This window comes from Vicugna pacos, chromosome 1 (assembly GCF_048564905.1).
Source record: "Vicugna pacos chromosome 1, VicPac4, whole genome shotgun sequence".
NCBI lineage: Eukaryota > Metazoa > Chordata > Mammalia > Artiodactyla > Camelidae > Vicugna > Vicugna pacos.
This window is the reverse complement of record NC_132987.1, coordinates 74022174-74048592: the sequence shown is the minus strand read 5'-3', so window position 1 is coordinate 74048592 and position 26419 is coordinate 74022174. Positions and strand designations below refer to the sequence as shown.

Sequence of the window (26419 nt, the reverse complement as noted above, 5' to 3'; positions counted from 1 at the left end):
TGCTGGGCTTGTTTTTTCCTTCTGGACAGTCTCTCTGGTATCACCTATGACGTGATCCTTATTACTGGTCTCAAATTAGTTGATGCCTTTCTATGCTGAGAGCAGTTTGAACAAGGTCAAGTAACAAGCTATCGATTATTTTTCAAATGGGCAGTTTCTGAGTGTAAAACTTGAGAGGTACCCATTGAGTAATGTACTTGATTTTTGTCAAAAGCACCAATCATGCATATGTTGTGGTTGTAGATACTTCTAATATCATCTGAGCAGTTAGTTCCAAGAGTTGAATGAGACTACCTGTGCTACTGCCCTTTGTAAAATTTTAAACACTTGTTTCTGCTCAGAAACTCATTGAAATTCAGATTTCTTTTGGTGATTTATGAGTTAGGACCAACAAGATTTCTAGAAGAGGAATATGATTTTTGTCCAAACCTGAGTAGCCATTCCTGCTTGCCTCTGATATTCTTGTTTATTGACGGAATCACCGAGTGACAATCTATTTCTCAGAGTTGGAGGAATGTTTCTAAGTTGCTCCAGCCCACATAGTTCCCAGATCGGGCTGGGCCTTACATTTTGGTTGCAGTTATCAGCCGCCATTTACTTACCATAATGGTGACCACAGCCAGCAAGGCCTCCCGAGCATCCTCTAAGGAGGCAGTTCTCATGATATCGAGTGTGGTACTCTAACTTGCTCTTAATGGTTACCAAGTATAATCTCATTTTATTAGATTATGACAATATGTAAACAAATTTAAATATCTCTGTGCCAAAACTGAATGACTACTGGGTTTCATTCCATGAGAATACCACACTGCTTGGCTGGAATCAGAAATTGAGGTTGAGAAATAGACTTATGAACATAGAAAACAAACTGTGGTTACCACGGAGGAAAGGTGGGGAGGGATAGATTGGGAGTTTGGGATTGATGGATACACATTACTATATGTGATATGGATGAGCAGCAAGGACCTACTATGGACCACAGGGAACTATATTCAATTTCTTGTTAATGAGCTATAATGTAAAAGAAATTGAAAAATATATATATGCATGTGTGTGTATATGTGTAACTGAATTGCTTTGCTATGTACCTGAAACTAACATTGTAAATCAACTACACTTCAATAAAAAATAAGAATTAAAAAAAAAAAGAAATTGAGTTTGAAAAGAAATCATTAAGTCCCCAAGTTACACACCAGTCTGCTTTAGCCTTTCTAGTAGTCTTTACTATATCAGACATTGCTAAAGCTATCAGACAATCTAGTTTTTAAAATACTTCACTGTCTACTATTAACCTGCAGGAACCATCTGCCTTATGCACTAGAGTTAGACAGGGCTGTTAAGGGAGCTAATAGAAATCAAAATTCCCACCTCAATTATTTTCTTTATCAGAGGCATTATCTCTTAACGCTTCCTGGAATTCTATGTTGCTTAATGTTTACCAGGAAGGAGGGCTAAGATAAATCCAACGGTTCCCACGCAGCATGGCCAACTAAAGCTGGGCAAAGGGCACTATGCTTGATTCATATATAATATCATCCCAGTGAAATGCTCAGGTTAAGGTGATAACCACCAAATAATCTCTCCAGTCACACTTTCCAATATGCAGCTTCACCCCTGCCCTGGTTCCCTCCATCTGTGGTGCCTTCACACCCTCGCAGTTTCCCTTCAGGCCTTTTAGTGCACCTTCTCTGTCTGCCATGACTGTCAGGGGTTTTATCCTGCCTACTGTCTTTCTTTCTTAGGGATCCACCAGTAGGACGAGAATATGGATTGTAGGTCCACTGCTTAATCATTTTCTTCCTAAACTGAAAACAAGCATTAGCTATTCTTCCCCCTCAGCCTGCTTCTCTGTAAGACAAACAAAACCCGTAACCACCAGTAATGAGATTAACCGGGTTGGGTCAGACCTCCTAGGAGTGGGGACTAGGAGAGGGATTCCTACACACAAGAGTTCTTGAGGAAGGACTCCTCAGACTGAGTCCCTAAGAGGAGTATGAAGCAGAAGAGGAAAGTGAAACAAAGTAAACAGGACGTCATGTGGCTGAATCTCTGGGAGTGGGAGGTGCACAGGAGCATAAACTGCACCACAGAGTCGTTCCCCTTTGAGGTGAGGGGTTGGTCTATCATACCTAGCGTCAACTAGCCAGTCCATCATTGGCCATAGGCTGTGGTGGTCGGGGGTGGGGGGGGATGTAGTCCCGCAGCAGGTGACAGCCGTCACCTGAGGGCAATTCTCCAAGGAAGTGAGCAGATAGGCAGCTGTGAGCCATTAGCAGTCTGCACTTAAAACAGCCTGGGGATGTAACTGCTGGTAAAGGCCATTTGGGAGGGGTGGCAACACCCTCTAGTTCTCAAACACATAGTAGGCTTGAGAACTCTAAAATGGTATTAAAGAGGAAAACTGAAAATAGTTTATAAAATGTCATTAATGAAGTGATCAGTGTATAATATGACAGAAGTTGATGGTGTATTTTGTACAATGAAATAGACTACGTTCTGCGTCCTTTCAGACAAGTGGATGCACACAGATTTAGTGAGAGTAAGTATACTGATAAGGATGAGTGCTCATTAGAGCAGAACTTTTAAAGTTCTAGTGGCAAATAAAGAGTCACAAGAAACGTATAATTTGAACATATTAGCAGCCACTCCTTTTGAAAAATCATTACCTTTGCCCAGAGATGATCTCGGAATAAAATCTGAATCCAGCATTTCTTTGTCTCTATATAAGGATAAGAAAATTGATCTCCAATATACACACTTGTTATATAAGTACTTCCATCACTATACCTCTAATGCTCGCACAAATTCGTCTCCATATCTCTTCTCTCTTGGACTCGAACTCCCTTTAACACAGAGGGCATGTCTTACACATCTTTCTACTTTATTCCCAGTTCTCATTTGAAAGTCAGTATATACTTTTGTTGCATAAATGAAGAGATGAGTGGAGTGCTGAGGAAATGTTCTAAGGATCCTCAGTTCCACTGACAAAAGAAACATCATTACTATTGGGAATGTGTGTAGGACGCTAGGATAGTTTTAAATTTCTCAGGGAGTAATGGCTCCCCTTCCACTAACTATCCATCATAATTCATGGAAGCAATTTCAGTTTTTAAATTTGTTTTTAAATTTGTTCCCATTTTCACTCAGTCAAGATTATTAGGGCAAAGTTGAATTCTAACTATGGCTTGAGTCTCAAAATCAAAGGGAAAAGAGACGTCAGTGAGATTCAACACAAGAAAAAATAAATTCTTTGGAACTATAAACAATATTTAATTTCTTCTTTGAATGAAAAAATGAGAAGTGAAAGTAAGTCTAGTTATATAATTATACAGAATAGCTTTTAGGATTATTGACACTGTAGTATAGTTGAGTAGAACCTAAAAAATCAAGGATTTTATTCTTTCAGCTTCAGAAATTAAGTAGAAATATTGAGGGTTTTTTTTTTTTAACCAGTAAACCATGTTTTTCCTTGAGTGGCGTAGGAACTTTATTAAAATGCAAAAGTGATTTATTTTTGGAAATTTGCCAATCAGAATAATTGTCATGAGCTAGCTGGTCAGGGACCCCACAACCTTCTCCCTCACCCTGTCTTTAAAAATCTTTCCCTGAAAGTCATCTAGGAGGTCAAGTTTTTTGAACACTAACTTCCCATACTCCTTGCTTGGATTTGCAATAAAGGCTTCACTTCCCTTCATCACAGTCCAGTGTCAGGAGATACAATGCAGGAAAATGGATGTGGGGTGTGAGGATGGCCGTGTCCCCGGTCTCAGTTGAGCCCCTGGGATGTGCCCCACCAGGTATGGGTCCTTTGCTTCACACAGGGAAGAATTAAAGTGTAAGCCACAGTTGAGTAAAGGTAGATTTATTTAGAGAGATACATACTGCATAGAGTGTAAGGCAGAGAAAGAGGTGTGGGATTTGGGTGCTCAGGTTAAAGTAAAAGTAGGTACATACTCCATAGACAGAGTGTGGGCCGTCTCCAAAGAGGAGGGAATAAAAAACGGCGGCTAGGCGTGGTGTTGCCAGTTTTTGTGGGCTCAGTAGCTTCACACACCTATAGGTGGGACCATTCCAACTACCCTGGGGAAGGGGCTGGGATTCCCAGGAAATGGGCCACCGCCCATTCTTTGGCCTTTTGCAGTTAGCCTTGGGGATTTCATGGCACCTGCCGGCATGTTATTTATCATGCTGTTACAATGAGCATATAATGAAGCTCAAGGTCTACTAGAAGTCAAACCTCTTAATCCTCAAGGCCTACTGGGAGTGGAATCTTCCATCATTTTGGTGTTAAATTGCTGTCATTCCTTGAGTGGCTATGCCCTGTCCCCTTCCCTCCTGTCTCAGATAGGTTTTGATACATGTGGGCAAGCAGACCCAAGTTTGGTTTGGTAACAAATCCACATTAAATTTATTCTGTTAAGATGATGCTGTCAAAGATAAATAAAGCCAGACAGTAGTTAAGTGGTAAAGATAGATTTTATTCAATAACTGTTTCAATAGGGAAGTGGATTCTGTGTGAAACCAAATGCAACTTCACTGAAACAAAAGGCTGGAGACTTTTTAAAGGCTAGGATATGCTAAAGGAAAGGCTCTGAAAGATACTAAGGGAGGTTGGTCCATGTGACTAGGCTTGTTAATTGGTGCTTGTCTAGAGAAGAAAAACGCTTTTATTTTTGTAACAAGAGGCAGAGGAGCAAGGTCACCATGAAAGTTGGGCCCTTATTTTTTTACAGGGACTGGGAATTTAGCTTTTTCTAAAGCTAGAGTTGTGTCCTTGAATGTTTGCATTTCAAAGAGGTGATTCTCAGGTCCTTGAAGAAATAGTTTTAAGTGGGAAATTCACATCTCTAAAGGCAGAAAAAGAGTTTATAACCACAAGTGTTCTAAAGTAACTGTTCCAAGAGGAGGTTCAGGGAGGTTCAGGGATATCTGCTATTATCAAGTTTTACCTGGAACAGACAGTGATTTCCCCTGGCAGCACTGAGCTTTCTCAGACTGGCATTTTAAGAGGGGTTGAGGTCATGCTAGGGACACAGCCTTAATATGCAGAAGCCGTGCTAGGATTTGATCAATTCTCTTTGATCAGAAGTTTGGACGGTGTTGTTCCAAGCCCAGAGTTCTGGAGTTCTCAGTGCAGACAAAAGGGAATAACCAAACGTATGTTTGCAGTTAGAGTAGCTTCTCAGGAAGATATTTTGCTCTATGGAGTAAGTGTCTTTTAAATGCTGTTTTTATTATTGTGACTAGTAAGATTACTCCTGTTTTTTAGGTTCCTGCATGTATGCATGATTCAAAATATAAAACTTCATCCAACAATCAAACAAGGACAAACAGGCAAAATACAATGATTCTTCTGAGTGTGATCAGTCAGCTGTTTTTAATATCCGGGGAAGTAAAATAGGGGTTACTGATGATAATATTTTTCCCACCAGCTTTATTGAGGTATAATTGACAAATAAAATTGTGTGTATCTAAGAGAAGCAATGTGTTGATTTGGTATGTGTATAATTTCTGAAAGAATTACCCCAATCAAGTTAATTAAAACAACCATCACCTTAGTGTTCAGAACACTTGGGATCTATTCTCTTAGCAAATTTCAAGTATACAACACAATATTATTAACTCGAGTCAGCATGCTGTACATCAGATTCCAAGAACTTATTGATCTTATAAGTAAAATTTTGTACCCTTTGTCCAACAGTTCTTCATTTCCCACCACCACCACCCTCGCCCCCCTTAGCCCCTGGCAACCATGATGCTACTCTTTGTTTCTATGAGTTCTATTTTTTTAGATTCCACATAAAAGTGATATCATACAATATTTGCCTTTCTTCGTCTGGCTTCTTTCACTTAGCATAATGCCTTCTAGGTTCATCCATGTTGTTTGTTATATTTTATATATATTTCATTTTCTTTATGTGTTCCCCTATTGATGAATACTTAAATTGTTTCTGTATCTTGGTTATTATGAATAACACTGCAATGACTATGGAAGTGCAGAAATCTCTTGAAGACACTGAAGTTGTTTCCTTCAAAGATATAACCAGAAGTAGACTTAATGGATTATTACCTCTCTGATTGATTTGTCACAGCATCTGAGCAAACATTTGAAAATTAGTGGACATATTACAATGAGGATAATGACCAAAATGCACCCTTGTGGTACTTCCCAGAATAGTCCTTCTATTTTAGATGGCAACAGGAAAATAAGTTCTGGAGTGTTTCCTCTTTATATATATCCAGTAAATCTTTTTGAATTATTCTTTGTTTTGGTTTTAATTTCTCCAGGGGTATTAATTATACATAACTGGAACTATTGGCCACTATACATATGTCATTTTTGTGTGTGTGTCAAAATATGATTTAAAGCAATTTTATTGTCCAGTATTCTAGCTGAAGAATTTTATGCCTTCTGCTGGGAGGCTATAGTTTGAGCTGTCTTATTTGCCACTACTATTCCTAAAGTAAGAGAAAGCTTTCGTTGTTACAAGAGGAGACCATGATGGTCATAGGGTTGCAGCTGGCGGCTGCTGGCAGATATTGTTTTGAGGATTTAATGGTGTCCTTAAGTATTATACTATTTGGAAAACTCAATTTCTCAGTAATGCAAAAAAAAGTGTCTAAAATCATGTTCACAATGGCATGTAGCTCCATTTTAGATGTCTGAACCATAATTACTCCATTCTGATTTCTAAATGTATTTTTTTCTTTTAATAGTTAGAGCAGCTATAACAATGCATGTTTAACAGACCACAAATGGGCTGTTTTGGTTTAAGTAAAATATAAGCCAGAATGACTGCCCCATACTTAAATATGTGACAATTTCCTCCATCATTTTCTGCCTTCGATTGCAAATCGTTAGACAGAAAGCGTAAAGCACAACCAATATCTTTGTCTCTTGTTGCCAGGGTGGCTGCTGCTTGCCCTGTGTCCATTATCTCCCTAGGTGCTTGGCCTCCTTTTTGTTTTTGTTCACATATTTGCCTAGTTATCCATGTTGGGGGAAAACTAACCACACATAACAATCAAGTGCAGAGGTATGCTGACAGGGAAACACTTTATACGTTTATACCACACCATCACACAAACATTGTAGAGGTGCTTCAAGCAGTAGACTTCGAGCAGTGATATATGCCATGAGTAGTGACACTCTGTGATAACTTTATTAGACATTTTTTTCCCATCCTAAACACTAGGGGCAATAGTATAGCTAGAAGTAAAACAATAACTTTCAATGTTGATAGGGAAACAAACATTTAGTAAATAGTTCAATTAAATTAGTATGATAGGTCTTACTGGCCTGGTGTGGATTCTTGCATTAGCTGTCTAACATTGCTGTCATCTTCTTGTCTTGGTGTGGGTGTTATTTGAGGTCAGCAGTCCTTTCTATTGACAAGTCCAATATAGAGGCACTTCTTAAGTGGGAAGTAGGAGTTCAAGAGTTAATTTCTTTCAGTTTCACTGTGTATGAGGTACTTAAGAATACTTGATAAGAGTCCTTTTATCTAGGTTGGAGACAGTCCTTTAAATAATGCTTTTTCCAGGGTGCATAATCCCCTTGTTGTAGCTCATGGGCCATCTGATCTTCATCCAAAGATAGATTACCTTGATCAGCTTCAGAAACAAGCTTAGAATATCTTCTTAAGAACTCAATTAAATTTTACAATAATATAACATAGCAACAAAGGTTTATTTGGAAAGGGAGTCTCAGGCAGCAACTACTGACCTTATTTAACAAAACTAGAATTTAATATCCATTGAAACATAATTTTTTTCTCTAAAATTACCTTCATTTTTATCAGATATAGCCAAGTTAAGACTAATTTGTTTGCCAAATAAGTCTGATTAGTTGATCATATAGGCTCTTTTAAATTGGCTGTGCCAAGGGTGGGGAGGGTATAACCCAGTGGTAGAGTATGTGATTAGCATTCACAAGGTCCTGGGTCCAATCCCCAGTACCTCCACTGAAAAATAAATTAATAAACAAAACCTAATTACCTCCCATCCCTGCCTCAAAAAGACAAAACAAACAAGCAAAAAGTAAAAAGAAACAGACGAAATTAGTAAAAAAAAAAAAAATAATAAATTGGTTGTGCTGGAATTCTTCATAATTAGTCTTAGACTTTTAAAAGATCACTCAAGGCCTAGAAAGCCATGCCAAGGGCTTGTCACAGATTCTGCCTGCAATATCTATAGATTTATGTGAATTCCTCTCTTGTCAAGGTCCCCAAAATATCTTGAGATTCTTGCATCTGTCAGGAGGTGACCGTCCTTGTTCACCTGATTAGGCAGCTGGGAACCTAAGAGTTTTCAATTTCTGGAGGGATTAGGTAAAGAGAAAAAGATAAATGTTTCAATTCTACTTATAAAGTATAATTTATCAAGTTGTTATAAATCATATTCAGCTTAAGGGGAGAGGTTTCCTTTTATCTGGAAAATGCAGACTGGAAGCCAGTAATTGAAATGTAGACAAAAGACATAAAAATATAGCCATATTTATCAGTTCACTCAGTCTTGTGTAACTAACCCTTTTTATTAACAGTCTTACGAAACCTTTGGGGTTTCCACCAGAATTCTAAAATTTCTTACCTAGTTCAGCAGCACGATCTGAAAGTTATCGGTACCTGTTGAAAAGTCCTTTTGATGAATCTTCTTGAAGATAAATTACTTTCGCAAAAGCATCAGAGTGAAACAATAACTGTCTGATGAAAAACTTAAAAAGGCACAAAGATCTGAGCACGATTTAATTGACAAAGAAACTTAACCAAGTTGCTGTGCCATACAACATATTAAAATAATAACCAGAAGTATAAGTAAGAACATAATACCAGGACATATTCAAATTTTAGAAATTTTGTATAATTTTTAGAGCATTTATATTAATGACATTTACCCACACAGTATGACCTAAGAATGTTTATTATTTGACAATGCTTTCTATGTAATTTAACCTACCAAATAATCCTAGTTCATTTAATATTTTTTTCTGAGATGACTCAGGGGCCTTCTGAAACATCCCAAAGTTAGCTGGAGGAAAGAGAACTTTAATTAGAATTTGATATATGGGAAGTCTGCCAAAAAATATTAAAAAGTTTCAAAACACTTGGTCAAATAGAATTATAGATCACTGTGAAACAATACTTTTCCACTTCACCAAACTGACAAAATGCTTCAAAAGAAACTTACCCCATGTGCTACCAGAAGCAGTATAGCAAGAAAACTTTGTTCTCTTGACAGAGAAAACCAGACTCAGTTTCGTACCAGCTTACTGTTAGTAACCAAATTCATTTACTTAATAAAATTCAATCTAACCTTAGTCAATCCTGACCAAGCACAAAATCCTTTTCTCAAGATTCCTTTCTACAAACTTTCCATCACCTTCTGTATCCATATTAGTTCATCCCGTTAATTTTTTTTTCCCATCCAGAAACAACCAGCTCTAGGACAAAATTATTCTCCTTTTTTTTTTTTTTTGGCCTTAAACAGGTATTTCCATTCTATATACCTTTTATCACTGACAACATATATCCTACTTCTTTTATACACTGAAATGCATTTTTATTACTTTAGTAGTTTAATTACATATATTATCATTTTTAACCCTTAAAAACCTTAACCTCTAGCAAAAACCAAGAAGCAAGTAATTGACTCTGTCTGTCAGACCAGTATTTCCTGATTAGCAAACTTAACATAATCTATAATCTTTAAAAACATACATTTCCACAAAGTCTAATTTCTCTTTTTAATGTGGTACAAGATGTGTACCTAATAAACCAAAACATGTTTAATTTTTCTCATAACAAGGCAAAAGAGACAAACTTAGACTTGTCTAGCAATCAATGTTTTACTATTTTATCTTAAAAATGATTTAGACATTCAATGAGTTCTTATCATTTAATTTAACTTAGCAAAACTCCAAAGTTTCAAGTTACCGAACATCTGGGAAAATTATTTTTAAGTAGACATTTCTAAAACACAATTACTCCCCCAGGGTTCACTCAAAAAGCTTTTATCCTCTTTATCTCTTATAACTTATCATAGTATCACACATAGACATACGTACTTCCAGACAGAGATCTCATAGTTTCATTTTAAAACTTATTTATGAATCAGATATTACAATGTAAAACTTCTTAGTTTGTAAATTTTATCTCCTTTTTCTCTGTCTATTGAAAACAATTCGAATTGTATAATAGTAGCATAGTTTAGGGATCCGTTAATAAGCCACTTTTTCCCCTAAATCTAGGGAGCATTATGGCCAGGCCATATTGCAAAGGAAAATCATCTTTTTACATTTCATTGGTTTGTAACTGAAAGCAGTTCAGTTCTGGAGAACGCAACTGCAGGGGCTGCATTCAGGAAATGAATTTGAATCTCCCATAGTGGGCACACTTAATCACAAGACAAATGCAAACATACACACAAAGAACAAAATCTAATTCCTGCAGGCCAAAAATAAATAGGTGAAGTCCAACAAGTTTCTCAACTTTCTCAAACAAAAGTCTTTCTTTTTAACAACAAACAACATGCAAATGGAAAGACAGGGAGTAATGACCTCACACATCATAGCGATTCATCTGACAAACACAAAACCAAAAATAACATTTGGAATAAGTTAAAATTGCTTATTTTATTTGAGTTTAAAGAAGCCTCTTTCCCCTCCTTTTTTTTTTCTTTTGATTTGAAGTTTTGGTAATTAACCCAAGGTCAGGAGTCTTAGGCAATGTGGGCTGTGTTTGCGTTTCACGGCCATGATAGAGAGTTGTAACTTCAAGGTTTCTCCTAGGAATATTTCTGTCCTCTCAGGGTCAGAATTCTGAAAAACAAAAACAAAAACAAAAACAAAACAAAACTCTATCAAGCCAGATTTTTCTAACTGCATATGCAAAAAGAACCATTTATAAAATTTCAAAAGTGTTTCTTCTTAACCAATTTTCTTCAGTCTAAAGAATATTGTGGCCATGCAGTGTTAAAAAATTAGTTTTTCCTTAATCATAGGTTCATAGCTATAATCAGACCATTTTTCCAAAATGTGCCCCAGAGGCACATTCTCCATCCGTTAAAAACAAAAAGGACAAAATACAAATGGCGTCCCCCAAAACTGAAGGCTAGCATCCAAAGAAACAAAGAATTGGTTCACAAATGAAGTCCAACAATTATCCCTTTATCCAGCAGGGTACCCCACCCCAATACAAGACAAACAGGCTTATTCTGGGGAGAAAAAGCCCAGAGTAGAGAGAAATGGAGTTATTGCTGTACGCATCAAAGCGACTTACCCTCCTACATCAAGCCCGTTGACTCCCGAATGTCTGTCTCTGTCAATTAGTAGACACAGACCAAAACCAGAGCTCTGTCCCTTCATCACAGAATTGAAAGCACCATGGGCCAGCCGCACCGGTCGGTGGCCAGCACTCTGGACTGTCCCTGAGACAAAGGTGCTTAAGCAGCTGCTGGACAGGATCCAAGAGCTGTCACTGGCCAGGGCTGATGTGCTATCGCATCTGAGGTACCAAAATTGTTACCCAACCAAACTTGGGTCTCTGCGCCAGCAAGCAGCAAAGTCAGTCTACCGACACTGGTTTGCGGTGGAGGAAAGTGCAGCATTTATTACAGAGCACCAAGCGAGGAGTCCAGACAGGCAGTGCCTAAAAGACCCAAGCACAACTTAGGAATGTGTGCTGGGACTTTATCCATAACTTCAGGGAAATGGAAGTTCAGTGATTCTGCTATGTAGTGGATTCATAGTCTAAAATTGTTACCAGTTTCTCGGCCCAACAGCTACTTCTCCTTGGTACATCTTCTCATTTCCTAACCATTAACTCCTGAGCCAGCCTTTCGAGACTCAGGGGAGGCCTGGGAGACTAACCTAAAAGCTTTTTACTTCAAAGGACAGGGACAAAGGGGTTTGTATGTGGTTTCAATTCCCCCTTTTGTTTGATATTCTTCAGTCTTGAGGGGAATAGGTTCTGGACAAGAAAGGGAATAAAATTTTGGCTAGGGAGGTTAATTATAAACTTATCAGAGGAACTTGGTTTTGGGGGGACTCAGCTTCAATTACTTGAAGACATACAATTGAAATTCAATGACTTTTGCACTTATTATTTGTGCTTTTTTTCTTTATGAATGTTTTATGTCTATAAAATTTCTACTTAAAAATTTTTTAAACAGCCAGGAGAGGTGGTGATCAGGATACCACAGATTGCCAAATCAATGACTTAAAAAACATGAGGAACTAATTATCCATAACTCAAAGAAAAACGAAAAGCAAGGAATATGATTAGCCAAAAGATAAGGGAAATAGAGGAGAGAATCAAGAGGAAAAATATGCTTTCAGCTGAGGTTCCAGAAGTAGAGAAGAATTAAGAAAGACACACTTGGAAAAATGCTACTTGAAATTCAGAATTTCAAGGATAAAAAAACATTTCTGCAATTATGTATCAGGAAAAAGAAACAAACATACAAGTTACCTAAAATGGAAAAAAATCATATTTTTTAATAGACTTTGTTTCTATAATGCTCAAAGTCAGAACCAATAAAAATAGTAGCTACATCATTTTGAAAGAAAAATGTTATCAAGAATTTTGTATCCAGCCAAATTACATGTGAGGGCAAGATAAATACACTCTCAGACATAGACGGATTTAAAAAAAAAAAACATACCACCCATTTACCTTACTGGAAGAAAATATTCCAGCTGCCTGAGAAATAAATCTAAATCAGTTTCCAAGAACAGGGAGACATAGCTCAGAAGAGAAAATAACAAACCATTTAAAGAACATTGAGTACTTTTAGCACAGTTACAAATCACTCAGAGTTGCAATATAGCATTTCCCCTGGCAGAATTTTTCATCCTAAGCCTCTAAATACCTCAGTAGTTGCATAAGCTATAAATGATTCTACCCATTTTGAGTGAGAAATCTACCAGAGTAAAAATGAATCTTTGTTATTGTTGGAGTTGTAAGCTAGGAGTAAACTTCAGACCCTCCTGGTACCCTCTCCTGCCTGACTTCTCTGCAGTTTCTAGCTTATCTGCCTATCCACTCACCATATACAACTGGTATAAAGAAATCCCAAGACATTTCCATCAGGTGAGTTCAAGATCAATTTCTGAGGATTATCCTTCTTTAAATTCAGGTCTTAGGTATGTCTGAGGTCCAGTCCTTTAACTACATCCCTTTGACATATTTAGGCTAAATCTATTCCCCTCATATAAGCCCCAGAAGGAACATTAAAGGTAAAATGAATGGCAGTTTATACCCATGGAACCACCTTCTTTTACCATCTCTGGCTGAACATTCTGATGGATGTTAACACGAAGAAGCCCAGTAGAGAACTCTGGCCAGGCTCCTACAGTAGCCTAAATATGATATATCGCTCAGATTGATTTCATTTCCTATTCAGGCTTAAAAAACGTCTTTTTAAAATGACCTTTATTCATTCTCTTTTTGAGTGGTTTTTAAAAAGATACAGAGATAGCTGTCACTTCCTGTTGTTGAATATATACACTTTAATGGGGATAAGAGTTTTATCGTGTATGAAACATCCTTGTCTTAGTCCAACTGGTATGTTATAACAAAATATCATAAAATAGGTGACTCATAAACAATAAAAATTTATTTCTCACAGTTCTGCAGGCTAGATGTCCAAGATCAGGGTGCCAGTATGTTCCCGGTGAGGGCTGTCTTCAGATTGCAGAAACTGCCTTTTGGGTCTTTACATGCTGGGAGGGGCTACAGATCTCTTGGAGGTCTCTTTTACAAGGCACTAATCCCATTCATAACGGCTCCACCTTCACGACCTAATTACCTTCCAATGGCCCCAATCTACTATTATCACCTTTGTGGGTGAAGGTTTCAACATATGAATTTGGAGGACAAAAATATTCAGACCATATAAATCCTCATCTCTTGGAATTTTGTAGTATTAACTAAATTTTTTTGACTACTAGTAGCTAAGTCTTACACTTGATAAATATGTACACAGTTCCTCTTAATTTATTTTTTCTTTCCTCGCACCCAAATTGCATGTTCCTACCAAGCAGAAATCATGAACTACACATCTTTTTTGTCCTTCCTCAGGCTTGTTATAGAATCAGAGACTTGGAATGCAAGCATCATAAGAGAAGCAAATGACCATCCAGCCCTGGTACGGCATATAGGTTTTGTCTTGAAGACAAATTCTAATCAACAAAACTGGTTTCTTAGAATGTCATGGAGACCTGTGTAAATACTGTCATGGGCACAATAAGAAGGATAGCTCTACTGACAATTTTTTTATTTTGATCTTCATTTTTCATCTGAAAAGTTGGTACCCAGAGAGGTTAAGGTAAATGCCTCATACACAAACCATTCAACGGTTTCCCTAATGTCTATTAAAAATACTCCAAATCTGATAGCCTGGTAATTTAGACCCACAATTGCTTTCATAGTGCTAGGGACAGAGGAGATACAATAATATGTTAGTCTTTAATTATTTTCGGAAATGAAGATTTCATTTATGATCTTAAATTTTTTTTTTCCAGAGGCCATTCCAAGCATCTCATTTCTCTGCCAACCAGACGCATAGCTACACCTAACATCTTGAATCAGCTTCTTCCCAACACATACACAGATGGATGGTTTAACCTGGGGATAGGTTTAAGGGAATATAAGTCTGGAGACTGAAACAGGACTAGAATATTAAGGGGAGACCAAACTTAGGACAAAAGGACCTTTAGCTAAGATTAATGCAAAATCTAGTCTAAAAATGTCTATTTGGTCAGACTTTGAAAAAATAATCAGAAGTAATTCTATAAGCAAGCTTTGAACATTGAGATGGTAGATGTATAAAGTAGAAATAGGAACACAGGCATGGAAGGCCATTGAATAAGAGTAGAAATTCCATATCCTTGGTACTAGGAAATAAGGGGAAATTGTATTGAGAAATTAGTTTAACCAGATTATAACTGAATTTTAAAAATAGTAATATCGATTTAATTAAAATAATTGATTAAATAAATTCCTATGTGTAACATTTATTTAAAACAAATGTTCATCATTTAAAACAAATACGTACATATCGATGAAGTCTACAACCCCTGCCTTCAAGATGTGGGTGGATGAAGGAGTCAGGCTGCTCTCAAGACACAAAGAATTATTATAATCCAAAATGCTGAGGAAACACAGAATGAGGTATAAATCTCATGTAGGAAAATCCATGGAAGAACTTACAAAGAAAGTGAGAATTAAATTATTAAATGAATAGGAATTGTCCCTATGCAAAATGGTGGAAAGCAATGTCAGTAATCTCCTAGAGCTATCAGACGTCTAATTGAGACAAAGTGAGTGTTAATCAGTTTGTTACAGTTATCCATCTGGTATGTTCCACTCACTTGTGTAATCTACTTGATCCTTTTAGAATTTCAGAAACTAGTATTTAATCTCCATGATTCCTGCAATGTATACATAAAGTTTTTTTTACATATTTTATAACACTTCGCCTTTACTTTTAAAAACACATTTCCAGTTGATTTCTAGGTGTTATCAGGCTTATAGTTAGTCTATGAATTCTGATAATTTTGATTCTTTTAATTTGTTTTGCGTCAGTGGTCAGATTTAGAAATAGTTTTTAATAGAAAAAGCAATACTTTCAATTTGCAGCTTGAATTTCAGAATTCTTAACATCTTTAATTTTGTACCTGTGTTAAATTTTGCTGTGCGGGAAAGCTTTATTTCTAAGTATATTAACATAGTTACATGTTTATCTTATACCATATACATATTATTTTTAAAATAACAATATTAATATATTTATGAAAAATACCAAATACAGATTTGTTCTTATAATGTATCTCTCCAGGGATATATAATTAAAATGCTAATAAAAGTCACTTATCATAATTATTCTACCTGCATGCCCTTTGTGTCCTATACTCATGCCTCATCTCTGGTCACTGTTATTTGGATTACTGACCTCCTGATTTTAACCTGCCCACTTTGGGACCCTCCTATTACACATACTTACCTTAAATGGCCATTTTATGATTTGTCATCGACATCAGCATGTATACGATCTTCTCCAATGTAGTTTCAGAACCTTACCTAGTCCTAATCCCTTCCTTCTGCTAATGAGCCAGAACTGATAACTGATAAATGTAGAACCTTCCAAATGAGTCTGTCATTAATGTGAACTGGCTTCCTGCCACACCTGACTCCTGGTGGGGAGATGTGAGTTCATAACGGCTAAGTGGATCGCAAGCTTCACGAATCACCTGAGTGAAATTGTGCAAATACAGATTCTTAAGCCTGAGGTTCTATGTTTCTGATGACTCCCAGGGGATGTCTATCCTACTAATTTGGGGACTATCTTTTGAATAGCAAGGGAGTAGATGACAACAGGCTTCAGAATCATGGAAAATCATTAAATTATCTACATATTTTTTTCTTATATTTTATTAATGAAATAAGTCATGTAGATAACACTAAAATAGGTTTGGGATGTACATATAGAACTCTGATGCCTTTTATTAAGAAGGAATGAAAACATAATTTATGGTTTTGGCAGCATGGTACAAATATAAATTATTTACAGAGGTGAAATCATTATCAACATTACCTTTACAGTAGGACATGCTATGAATATTCTCAACAATAGACAGAAATGTTGTGTTGTTCAAATTCAAAAGAATCATGACGGTATTGTTTAGCTTTGTGTGTTCTGTTAAGAACAGCTAAATGTGTCCTCCCCCGTTTCTATTTTTAAGAATACCACAGCAGCTATTTTAATACATCTTTTGTATGTTAGTTGCCCAAAATGCATCTTGGCTGAAAAAGTCTTCCTAGAATTGATTGCTCAAAATTCGAGGTGTAATGATACCATACTGGCTAGATGACAGTGACTCCAAAACAGCTCCCCCCGCAACCCCAATCCAACGGGGCGAAAGTCTTACATGCCAGTGTTACATAAGAAAAACTCTGCCACCAAAGCTCAGCTTTGTCTTTTGAGGACAAAAACTTTTATCGGGTGTCATACTCCCAGCCCCATAACTTACTTAATACATTATTTTCATACATTTTCTTTAATGACTCATTTACTCTAGAATTTTGAGATTCTTCAGCAAACCGAAATGGAATGTCAGGGTTTTTCCGTTTCTCTTTTTACCATTTCTGTAAGTCGCTACCCTTCTTTCTGTATACTAACTCAATACCCCCCACCCTCTCTCTCACACACACATACCCCACATTCATTTGTGCAGCAGCTGACGTATTCGCTCAAGTGGATCCCAGCATTTGCTATTCACTTTGTAAGAGGTCTATTGCACTGTTTAGTAGGAGAACCTGAGAATCCTAATATCCTCAAGCTGTTGAACAATGCTATGGGCTATTTTTGAAGTAATTAGACTCAGGCACTCTGGAAATGCAGATAATCTGAAACTATCTCTTCTTGCTCTTAAGTAGCTATAACCTCATCATTTAAAAATAAATGGTTATCAAACTGCACTCCTTCACTATTGCATGATTGTCCCTATTCTTTAGTAAGAGGAACAGCAAGATACAGATGTGGTGAATGAAAATGTGTTGACTCAACTAAATACCCTGACTCATCTCCGTTCCATTAATTGCACTTTTATTTTGCTATCAGGTCAATAATGCGGCCGCTTAAACCATTACTCTGCACTTGCTTGCCTATACCTGTTATCACTGATTTTTTACACTTGTTAGACATCCACAAATATGTTAATTCAGCAGCATTATGTCACATTCATACATATTAGTCTATGTTACCCCAACACTGAGTCACCACTGTGTTTAAAAATGCACCATGTATTAATTGCTCTACTACTATTTCTGTTTGCTTAGCAATCTAACAGGGTAGATACAAGCATTCATTTGTCAGGCGTGGGGAACATCTACTCTATAGATATATTCCATATCTTTTTTGTATGTTCATTCTTTCCATTCTTTTCTTATATCATCAAGTCTAAAATGATTTCTCCTTTACATTTAAAAAACTCCAATATTAGATTGATGAAGGAAAATTTCTGATTATGGGAGATTGACTGGGAATAAACACTATCATTCCTGAATGTGCAGATAGTTAGTCAAACTGGGACGTTCTTTTTCAAGAATGTATAGTAAACTGATCCAGACAATACAAACCTCTCTCCCCTACATGTCTCTCTGATAGCCCCAAAGAAAATACTGAGTTTGTATACCAGATAAAATGTGGCTGATTTTAAATATTCTGCTGCCCTGCTATTCATATCATTCAGTTTAGGACAGAGGATTTTTGTTGTCCAAGGCTGTAGTATAAAAAGCTCCCAAAGAAGTTTCTGGGAGAAATTTTAGTCATTTGGCCAATGGTCCCGTAAGACTCAAGCATCAACATGAACCTCCTTAAAATGAAACTTCTCAGGTCAGGAAATAGTATTTGACCTCCTGTTTGTTTCAGATAATGCTGTTGACTGGCAGATCATTTAATAATCACAGTGGGAGATCAGGGCCAGACTTATCTCCTTATGCATATGGCTGCATTTTCTGTAGGTGTTTCGTGTAGACTTCCTGCCTGTCTTGGGTTCATTCCCATAATCAATGTCCTCTTTGTTTTCTTTCAGACAAGCGTTAAAATAAACCCCAGACTCTTTCTGGACCCTGATCCCGGGGTTATTATCATAAATTTCAGTTTCTGATAGCAGTGTTTGGGAATTTTGCCTGTTCTGGACCCTGATCCCGGGGTTATTATCATAAATTTCAGTTTCTGATAGCAGTGTTTGGGAATTTTGCCTGGTGCCAACTTCAGTTTCCTCACTCCTAAAGGGCTGGGGAACCTCAACCTAACAGAGAAAAGATTGCTTTAACTACTACCAAAGGAAGTGAGAGCGCACAGTTGTCAGCAGACTATTAGTATAGGCCAAGCTAAGTCGGTATACATCGAGAGGAATAGTCTACTCTTCCTCACAAATGCTGTTGACATCTTTTTTTTTTTTTAGCAGATTCTCACATATTAAAGGGTCAAAGGTTTAAGGAACCCTAGTTTTCCCAAATATTTATTTTGTGCTTCATTATTGGTCACTTTTGACGTCACACAACACTTTTCAATCCCTCTTAAGATGAAAAGCACAGCCCAAATTAATGAGAAAAGCATATATCCCATAAGAACTTCAGGCAACTTGTAGTATAATGGGTAGCATTAACAAAGTCCAGGATGAAACAATTAAAGCAGAACAGATACCCTCTTAGGAGGCAGAAAGAATAAATACTATGAATTAGCCAAGGTATAGTGTTATGATTTGAAATCTGGAACTGAAAATTGCTGTCAGTTTGGTATGGGTAGGCAAAGCTTAGAAAAAGTTCTAAAATATTCTGATAATTATTTCTATCACAAGACAATTCTTACACTTCCAAATGGAGGCAAATATCTTAAAGCTTCTGAGAAAGAGGTAAACTTAGGGAAACTAAAAATAATGGGTCCTAATGTTTTTTACTCTTTTCAACTGTTTGTTAGCCATTTCTAGCTATTCAAGGGACCCAGCTGGTAAAAATGAAGATATCACGTTGATGCTAAGGATTGTTATTTCCATTTTTTAAGTCAGGTTTTGCCAGTCAATTTATGTTCTTCAAGTCTGGCCTAACTGCTGTAAGCTATCGGGTCCAAGGCCTTTGATAGCCCACATGCCTTCCCAGTCCTTGTCATCCTCCCTGTGTGTGTTCAGAGTTCTACCACACAAGCCTGTCTGGCTCCATCCCGGCAAACTCGGTGTTAACCGCTGAGCACATTGCCTCCCTCTGAGGGGAGGGGCTGCCCAGGAGGTAACACCAAGGCTGAATGACTGAAAGGAGGCAAGGATTGCCTTAACCTTCTGTCTCTTGGCTCAGATGGAAAGTGCCTCGAAGGAGCCTGGAGCACTGGCGAAGACGACTGTCATGTGATCTAATAAACAGCCGTAACTCTTTAATGGATCAGCGAGGTCCCTGAGGTACTTTTCGGTCTATATAGTCTGTCAACTCAGTTACCTGGATCCCTTCCCAAAAGATGGCTGGCTTCCATGGAAAACTTTGTGAGAGTAAATGGGTAAAAGAAAACATGGTGCCCCATGCTGAACCTATCTTGTGGCACCTTAATCAAAGTGGGTGGATGCCACAAGGCTGGTGCTGGTGAAGCAGTTATCTTACTCTGTATATATTTGTATGGCACTTTACAGTTTATAAAGCACATTTTTAAAAAATATACAATTCTCCAATTTATAGTTACACAAGCACCTTTATACCCTCAAAAGACACTGTGGAATAGGATTAGAACTTTGGCTTTTATATGTACCTGCCATATTTTTACCAGTTCCTTTCTCTACTTTGGATTTCTATTCCACTGATTCCCATACAACTTCCTTAACAAATCTTTAGTCTCAAAGATCTAATATGGCATCTCTTTGATTATTTTCTGAAATGTTTGACAATTCAAATGGGACAAAACTGGGCATTTCTGTCAAAGACATGAACAAATTAAAATTCCCAAATCATTGCACACACAGAAAAACCCCTCTTGAATTCAACTTCAAATTATTAACAATTCATCCAGCTTACACAGGAAAAATATGGACTTTATTTTAACCAACCTGGGTTTTAGCAGCCCAGTAAATTATTTAGATTATTGTTTTAAGTAGTGTCATAGCTCTTAGGCCTGATTGTAACCAAATGTAGTTTATTGTTGTTGTTCACTATAAGAAGATAGGAAATCATATTTATGAAAATTGCCCTACTTGAAGAAACAAAACCTTACACCCAACACAGTGATGCCTACTGATGCTTACAAAAAATCTAACACAAGCTTATCAAGTTGAATTTATTTAGTTTGATTTAAAATTAGGTGAACTGGTGGGGAATGCAAAGTGAAATTTAATATTATATAGAAGTATTGGCTATATCTGCTTCTGGCATTCCTGGAAATTCCAAGAAGTCTGCTACATTTTTATCTCTACTATTCTTAACAGAAATACACACACACACACACAAAAGTTCCTTTGCAGTGCCTCACTTATATGACTATCCGTTTTTAACCAAAGAGCTCCGTAAAGTTCTTTTTCAAAAATGCATTGCCTCCTCTTGCATTCTATTTTGAGTTCTAATATTTACAGAACATTGAACTCAAAAGGAAGGCCTACATTTATATTCCAAGAACTTGTGGGAAAACTTTGCACTGCCTCCAAAACTCCCTTTCCTTTGTCCGGGAGGTCTCTTCCTTGATGAGCCCATACACGTCACTCAGGACTTTCGAGAAGTAACTAGGCTTACGATCATGGTTCTTTATCTGATAGTGTGATTTATAAAGAAACCACACTTCATTTTATGAGGTTATTTATGATTCATTCTTTAATTAATTCCCAACTCTCTTCCAGAAAGACTTTAAGGCATTTTTATGAGAATAAATGAATAGCCTGAAGCCACGTAACAGGCCAAGAATAGAGGCAAGGTTACACCACTCAGTCTCTGACTTTTCTGCTTAGGTTCTACACTACCATCCAAGTCCTTCCAAAAGACCATTTATTATGAGACTTGTTAATCCTGAAGAGCTTTTGCCACAGACAAAGGTAAATGTAAAATAAGCACATTTTAAAAGTAAATCAGTATATATAGCACTTAGAACAGTGCCACACACGTGGTAAGTGTTACGCAGACTCTTTAAATTTTTTTGAAGGTATATAAATATTAGCATAGTATAACAGAGATTGCATTTGTTTTAACAGCTAAACCGAACATACCAGGTTAATTTCCCTTCCTGTTGTGTCAGAAGGCTTTTCTTGTTCCCCTGGAATTCAAAAAGAAAAATAAGAAACCAAAAGAGGTAAACGAACAGCACAAAATAAAATTCATCCTCAATTCCCTGCAAGTATGGTCGTGGGAAGAATATGGGCTCTAGAATCAGATCACTAGGTTGAAATTCGGTCCCTAGGCAGAGGTGGGACGCCCCCCACCCCCCACGCTCACCCGCTCGCACGCCACTGATAGCATTATCGCTAGTTTGGGCTTGTTTATTTGCTGTGACTAGTGTGGCGCTCACACCTGAGCTTGTGAGAATTCATGCTGCCCATTTTGTTCCTTGGTTCTTCACTTCTCACTCCAGCGTATCCAAGAGGAAGGGGCAGGGTCTAGCACATCATTTTTAAGAGCCTGGAAATCCTTGTTCTGGGGACATTCTGCACTCGATGCCACACACACGGCTGTCCTCTCACCTACATCATCAGGATCTCCTACTGCCTAGTTCACTTTCGAAAGAGGCTTGGAGTGGCAGAGGTGGAGCTGGAACTACAGAGGATTCCCTCGGGATCCCGAGAAGGGTTCTCGGCTCCGGAAGTCCTCACCGCAAAACACCAGAAGCACTTTTGCTCAGACAAGGCTTTCTCTTATGGCAGAAATAAGGGTTGCTCTGTCCAGCTTAGTTTCTATAGCTACACAGTGGCTGCTTTTGTGGGAAAAGGGATTCGATGAGATGGCAGAGGGAAAAAAGGAAAGCGAGAGCACAGAGGTGGTTCAGACCAGAGACAGACCGAGATTCGCCATACATCTCTCCCTTACCGTGTTTAAGTGTTCACTAGTGACATCCAGTGAATTCTTACAAAAGCAGAAAAGAATTGTTTTCCAAATATCATATCCTTCCCATCATAGCCAAACCCACGTTTTTCAAATGCATTATTGTCGAATGAGGTTTCAGTTCAAGCATGTCTTTATGGCAGCAGTAAGTACAGACATGATGAGTTTTCCTCTGGGAGCATTAGAATTTCATTTAGATAGGGGTGTGGATGAGTGGGATGCTATGATGCTGCTATGAAAAACAGGGCGAGACAAACTCACTCAGATTAGACATATTGATCTGAGAGATTATTTCAACACTCTTAAAGTTTAGAAGAGCTCTTCCTAAAACTGACACAGTAGCATGAATAAGTCCCAGTAATATGCTTTCCTCAAACATAGCTCTTGGCTGGAACACTGTGCTGTGGTGAGCATACCTTATCATGACTAGAGGAGACCTGAATTAACCTAATTCACTTGTTGGTGGACAGATGAGTTGTCCCTTAGGATATCATTGTCCATAGTTTACAGCAGAATATTGTGGGAAATAAAAACAACAGAAACCAACCCGAAAAATCTATCTTCCCTTGTTACTGAACCCTAAAAGTGTGGCACAGAGCAGCAGAGAGAAGAGGGAACCCACCTCGGTGCTTCGAAGGCAGCAGAATGGGAAGAAACAGGTAATGAGTAGAGGCAAACTTCTCAAAGGAAGCAAACTATAAAGGACCCGTTGTCTGTCTGCCATCTCTTCCTGGGAAGGTGGTCCTGAGGCATTCCTTGTGTCTGAAATGGTAGTCAATACTACGACAGCTAGGAAAGATGGGACGTGTTAGGCAACACGCTTTGAATTGTCAGAACCTGAATGGAGCTCCAGCTGGTGCCTCTGTGTCCCGCTCAGGAGGCTTTCCCCAAGAACCCCTGGTCTCCGTACTCTCACCCACCTCTTGCTTTATTCCTGAGCACATGTGGGTGACTCTGAGTTATAATTTATATTTTGAGAATAGATTTAAAAGTTTATCTATTAGATAGAAAAGATTAAAAAATAGATTTAAAAAGAAGATAAATAAAAGGTTTTTTATTCTTCGAAGGTTAATCCCCTGTAAAACATTATCCAAAACAGCTCTCAGATCGCACTTCACTGAGCTTTTTCATTTACATTGTCTTATTTAACTTTTGCATTCACCACTTCAGAAAAGGGAATAGTTTCATCCAGCTGCATGCCTTGGGAAGAGTAATTGTCCTAAGACTTGCCCGAAATCAGACAGCTATTGAGCGGCAGTGGGGACTCAAGCTACCATGTTTCTAAAACTAAATCCAAGATCTTTAACACAGTGCCCTTTCGTCGTCTCATAACTCTGATATCTCCCAACGCCAAATACTTTTGGTATCTCCAGGTATCTATGATGTTTCCAGATATGCTTTGCTGGGCGTGCAGCTGGTGCGCATCACTACTGATCAATCTTCATGTGCATGAAGGCCCTGCTTATCCATGGAAGGTTGCAACTTAGTAGTGGGTCATGAAACAATTTAATGGATAACCCACAATATTTTTAAAAATTGAAACATAATAGAGTAGAAAATATCAGGATTCATCACACATCTTTAAATTTTGTACTTGTGTTAAATTTTTTTTTATCAGGAAAGCTTTATTTCTGAATATACTAACATAGTTATAAACCCCTCCCCATATACTTGGTTTTGGGGTAAAAGTGGTCAGGAGCTACTGGATCTGGGCATAAAGTGGTTTGGTAATGCAGTTTTAACAAATGCTGTATTGTTCACGCCACAGCTGCTGTTTGTGCTGGGCGAGCAGCCAAGTCATTGCCAAGATTGACAGACTCAGCTGTCTGGGGGAGGGGAACGGATAGCAACAGGGACTAAGGTTTCCACAACAGATAACCTAATGTGAACAAATCCACTCAGTTAAGAAGATACAACTTGTATTATTTCTCTGACCACCCAACAAGCTAGTTTCCTTAATTTTACTTGGCAAGTTTGATACTTACTTGTAAGGTGTTCTGAATTATTTTGAGTCCATTCTGAAATAGAAAAACAAGATAAAGACTCAAAATTGGTTGTGAAAACAATGAGGGTTATACTCAAGTTTGTCTGAAATCAGAGCTAGTCCCTGAAAGGACTCCTGCATTTATGTACTAACAGAGTCCAGTAATCCAGCTCAAAGGCAATTTGAGAAATTGGTAGACCATCACAAGACCATGGACACAAAGTAAATCCCTGGGTTTATTTTGAGTCTCAAAGAAAAACTGTATAAATAAAACACGACCTTCCTCTGTCTGCTTTGATTCCCTCTTCTGCACTCCTTAAGCATAAGGACACAATTCAGCCTGTATGACACTTTTTGGAATAACAAGGTGCATATTCAACAGGTGCTCCAAGTGAATGTAGGAAGTTATGAGGAAAGAGTGCTTTTGATGACGTGGTGGGAACTAATTCTAAAACAAAGATTGTGTCTCTCACTTCCTGCTCACTCATCCACCCCCACTTTCCTGCTAACATGATCACCACCTGCCTTTGTGAAGCTCCTAATCAGGGACTGACCAAAGGCAGGTTGGAAAGGACCAGTGTATGTGTCAGTGACTGCTCAGTCAACTGTCCCCTTGGGACTAGGTTCTGCAAAGTGTTTTTCTTCCTTCTGAGAGATAACTGCTTTCCCAACAGCAACCCCCACTTTAAAAAAAATCATATAATAATTTATTCTAAGGGTTTTTACAAAACACTTCATGAAAATTATACATACTTAGGAAGTACAGTATAATTTCACAGTTTACATTCTAATTAAAACTTGAACATAAAAAGCAAAAGAGAGTCATGAACCAAAGCAGGAAAATTCCCAATACCACCTTAGAAGGATATTTCAAGAGGAGACAACGGAAGACTTTCTATCATACCTCCAAAATTTATTTACCAAAAGCATGGTCCTTAAATACCGTTTCAGAGTACATTTTTCTCCTCAACTCATGCTCAATTTATTAAGTACTCCGTGGTACAGAAAGAAAGTTTTTCTTTGACACTTTCCCTGTTATGTTTGTTTTCATTACTTCATGAAAGGAAAATCCACACCCAGTTCAAAGACAATTTCCAAGTAATTCATTTGACTGTTGGAAACCCAGCAGGGATGATCTAGAGAAATATGACAGTTCCTGCTTGCCAGGATATCATAAGCCTTCATGGTATAAAAGGCAGTTCCCGCATTTCTACAGTACAAGGAAATCTGTGATAAATGAGAGGCAAAGATCTCAAATGGCATAAAAATGAACAGAAAAGACAAACCACTTCCACTAGGGTAAACACAGAAGGCTTCACTAAGAACTAGGAAATGAGCTGGGCTTGACAGGACAGGTAGTATTTTGATAGATGGACGCAGATAAATGGGTGCTAGAAGAACCATGGTGAAGACATGACAATGGCTAGTTGGATGGTTAGGCTGGAATTGAGAGGTTCTATGTGGAATCCAGAAACAATTCAGAAAGGTAAATGGGGATGGACTGTGAAAAGCCTTGAATTCTGGTCAACAAATGTGAGCCCAATAGTGTAGGCACTGGGGATGCTCTGCAGAGGACTCAGTGAAAAAGTGGCATTATGGAAGAAGTTATTAGGCAAATTAAGTATACTAGGAAGATTTTGGGCTGAAATGAACCAAAAGTGAGGAAACATTAAGTCCTAGCCACAGTAATCAGACAAGAAAAATAAATAAAAGGGATCCAAATTGGAAAGGAAGAAGTTAAGCTGTCACTATTTGCAAATAACATGATACTACTCATACAATATCATAAAGATGCCACAAAAAACTACTGAAGCTCATTAATGAATTCTGTAAAGTTGCAGGACAAAAACTTAGTATACGGAAATCTATTGTA

At 37.7% G+C, this 26419-nt stretch overlaps 1 protein-coding gene across 2 annotated transcripts in view; it reads right to left on the bottom strand.

Annotated features, from left to right (window-relative positions):
- Positions 1 to 9819: 9819 nt before the first annotated feature.
- LOC102543482 (B- and T-lymphocyte attenuator) overlaps positions 9820 to 26419 on the bottom strand; it is a 63895-nt gene continuing 47295 nt past the window's right edge. Inside the window, exons 3-7 of one of the 2 annotated variants that reach the window (XM_072965215.1) lie at positions 24548 to 24580; positions 23185 to 23351; positions 21734 to 21780; positions 15055 to 15150; positions 9820 to 10816 (exon numbers count right to left, since the gene is read on the bottom strand). In XM_072965215.1, the coding sequence (XP_072821316.1) occupies positions 10783 to 10816; positions 15055 to 15150; positions 21734 to 21780; positions 23185 to 23351; positions 24548 to 24580 (377 nt within the window). In that variant the 3' untranslated portion in view covers positions 9820 to 10782. The remainder of the gene's footprint in view (positions 10817 to 15054; positions 15151 to 21733; positions 21781 to 23184; positions 23352 to 24547; positions 24581 to 26419) is intronic. The other variant, XM_072965218.1, reaches the window with a different exon arrangement.